Source organism: Trichechus manatus, unplaced genomic scaffold (genome assembly GCF_000243295.1).
Source record: "Trichechus manatus latirostris isolate Lorelei unplaced genomic scaffold, TriManLat1.0 scaffold00146, whole genome shotgun sequence".
Taxonomy (NCBI): Eukaryota; Metazoa; Chordata; class Mammalia; order Sirenia; family Trichechidae; genus Trichechus; species Trichechus manatus.
Genome location: NW_004444082.1, coordinates 442,887 through 445,632, shown reverse-complemented (window position 1 = coordinate 445,632; position 2,746 = coordinate 442,887). Strand labels below are relative to the sequence as shown.

The following is a 2,746-nucleotide window of genomic DNA, read 5'->3' as shown; positions in this document are numbered from 1 at the left end:
GGTAGGAATTGCGTGAAGGATGCTTTGCACACAGACGCAATCTCTGTAGGATCAGTTTCTTCAGATGAACAGCTTGCAACTACTGGATGAGGTGGTAGCTTTTTTGTGCCTCTTCCCTTTGCTGTTGGGTTCGCAGGACCAGCCTCTCAGCCCTTCTGCCAACATTTGAGGGGGAGTCAGCAGGATGGGCCTTCAGTTACAGTTAGGTGGGAAGAGTTAGATTTCACGTGCTTTTATTAGTATATATTTAACTTTAGCTACTGGCCTTAAAGCGCTAAGTAAAATAAATCATCATAATTTTTATCGCTTTAGAATATTTTTGTGGGAATTTTAGACTTACAGAAGAGTTGCAAAAGGAGTACAGAGAGTTCCTGTGTATAACCAAAGTACCATTATCAGTCCTAAGAAACGAACATTGGCACAGTTATGTTAACTAAGCTACGATTTTATTCAGATTTCATCAGGTTTCCCACTCATGTCCCTCCTCTGTTCTGGATGAAATCCAGGCTCCCACGATGCATTTAGTGGCCTTGTCTCCTTCGTGCCCTCCAACCTGTGAAGGTTCTTCAGTCTTTCCTTATCTTCCATGACTGGCACTTAGGAAGAGAACTGGTTGTTTCCTCAGCTAGGACTTGTCTGATGCTTTCTCATGGTTAGACTGAGGGTACGCATTTTTACAAGAAAACATGGAGGGGATGTGCCCTTCTGTTGTTGTTATCAGCTGCTGTTGAGTTGGCCCCCTGATTCATAGTGATCCCACGCACAATGGAACAAAACTCTTTTGGATCCACACCATCCCCATGACTGGTTGGGGGTCGGACTATCGTGATAGGGTTTTCACTGGCAGATTTTCTGAAGTAGATCACCAGGCCTTTCTTCCTAGTCCATCGTAGTCTGGAAGCTTCCCTGAAACCTGTTCAGCAACACTCCAACCACCACTGACAGATGGGTGGTGGCTGCACATGAGGTGCTTTGGCCAGGAATTGAAAGTCCATGTCAGGTCTCCTGCGTGGAATGCGAGCATTCCAGCACCGAGCCACCAGAGTGCCCTTCTAAGTACATCAGGTCAGAGCCTCGTTGTTATTGTTGTTCAATGCCTTCAAGTTGATTCTGACTCGTGGAGACCTGTGTGCAGTTGCTCCATAAGATTTTCAAGGCTGTGGGCTTTTGGAAGCAGATTGCCAGGCCTGTCTTCCCAGGCACCTGTGGGTGGGTTTGAACGGCCAGCCTCTCAACTAATAGTTGCGCATTTAACCACTTGTGCCACCCAGGGACTCCGCATATCTGGGGCACGTGATGTCAATATGTATAGTTCCTGGTGATGTTAACCTTGGCCATTTGGGTAAGGTGTTGTCTGCCAGGTTTTCCCACTGTGAAGTTACTATTTTTCCGTTTTTAAACAATAAGTGGGGGGGGGGTTGTTAAAAATAATACAATTTTAGGTTGGATTTAAGTACATATGAAAACTAGGTAGAGTAATTTATCTGTTTAATATAACTTTGTTCTTTTCTATTATAAAGAGAAACCTTTAATTCTTCCTTTTATGTAACTGTTCATAGCCCTTGGGCTTGTATACAGCTACCCAGCTTCCAGGAGTTAACTACCTATTTACAGTTCGTTAGAGAGAAGGTTCTGCTTATTCTTAGCACCCCAATTCTTTTCTCCGAGCCCTGTGCTCTTTATTCCAAGGAGAAACCACTTTCTTGTCCTGCAGCTTAGCATACGTTAGAACAGAGAGGGGCATGGAATGCAGTGTAAGTACCTTGGGTCCTTCTAGCTTTCTGTCTCCAATCACGAGGTGTTTTTCTTCTCCAAGGAGATGAGCGCTCTCGCCCCTTCACATATGCGCTGCACCAATAAGGCGGTCGGTCCCTCAGAGGGATGGTTAACCCATGCCTGAGAAAACATTAACAAACCTGCAGTAGGTTTCTCAGGAGAACTCCCTGATCGTTTCCCCGAACAGAAAGAGAACCCAACCTGGCCCTTCAGTCAAAGAAAGCATATCCGACACATGCTACAAGCAAACGTAATCAAATATTTTTCTTAAATGAAATGATAGTTATTGTACATAATACTTTTAGCTCAGCTGTGTAGCTATTTGCCAAGGCTAGCTGTATTTCGAATTGATTTGGGTTAATTATCAAAACGAAGGTAGAATGGGAATGGAGAGAAAAAGAAAAAAAAGGTCTAAGATTTTGCTCCTTAAAGTGTTGTCTGTGGACCGGCAGTGTTGACATCACCGAGAAGCTTTTGAGAAATGCAGAATTTCAGACCCCATCTCAGACCCACTGAATTAGAATCTACTTTAACCCAGGTGATTTGTATACACATTCAGGTATAGAAGCTCTGGTCCAGGATAACACTGAATTCACTGTGGAAACTGGTGAAAACATGGTATAAAATGGACATTAATACTACGTGTTTATATGATACTGAACAGGTTTCAGCAGAGCTTCCAGACTAAGACAGACTAGCAAGAAAGACTTGGCAATCTACTTTTGAAAAATCAGCCAGTGAAATTCCCTGGATCGAAATGGTCCGATCTTGTTGAGCATGGGGTTGCCGTGAATCAGGGGCCAACTTGACTGTCACTAACAACCACAACAGCGTAGTTCCAGATTAAATTTAATATGTAGGAAAACATTGATCAACCTTTTCTAGAAAAGTATGTAGTTTAGAAACTGAAAATAGTATTTAAATTGCTTGATGAAAATGACCAATAAAAGGATGTAAAATGAATGCCTCT

General features: G+C 43.0%; 1 protein-coding gene across 1 annotated transcript in view; it reads left to right on the top strand.

The window, feature by feature from the left end:
• The window catches only part of LAMA1 (laminin subunit alpha 1), a 165,786-nt gene that overhangs the window by 76,858 nt on the left and 86,182 nt on the right, over positions 1–2,746 (top strand). The window contains exon 18 of the mRNA XM_012558209.1: positions 1,778–1,884. Within this exon, the coding sequence (XP_012413663.1) occupies positions 1,778–1,884 (107 nt within the window). The remainder of the gene's footprint in view (positions 1–1,777; positions 1,885–2,746) is intronic.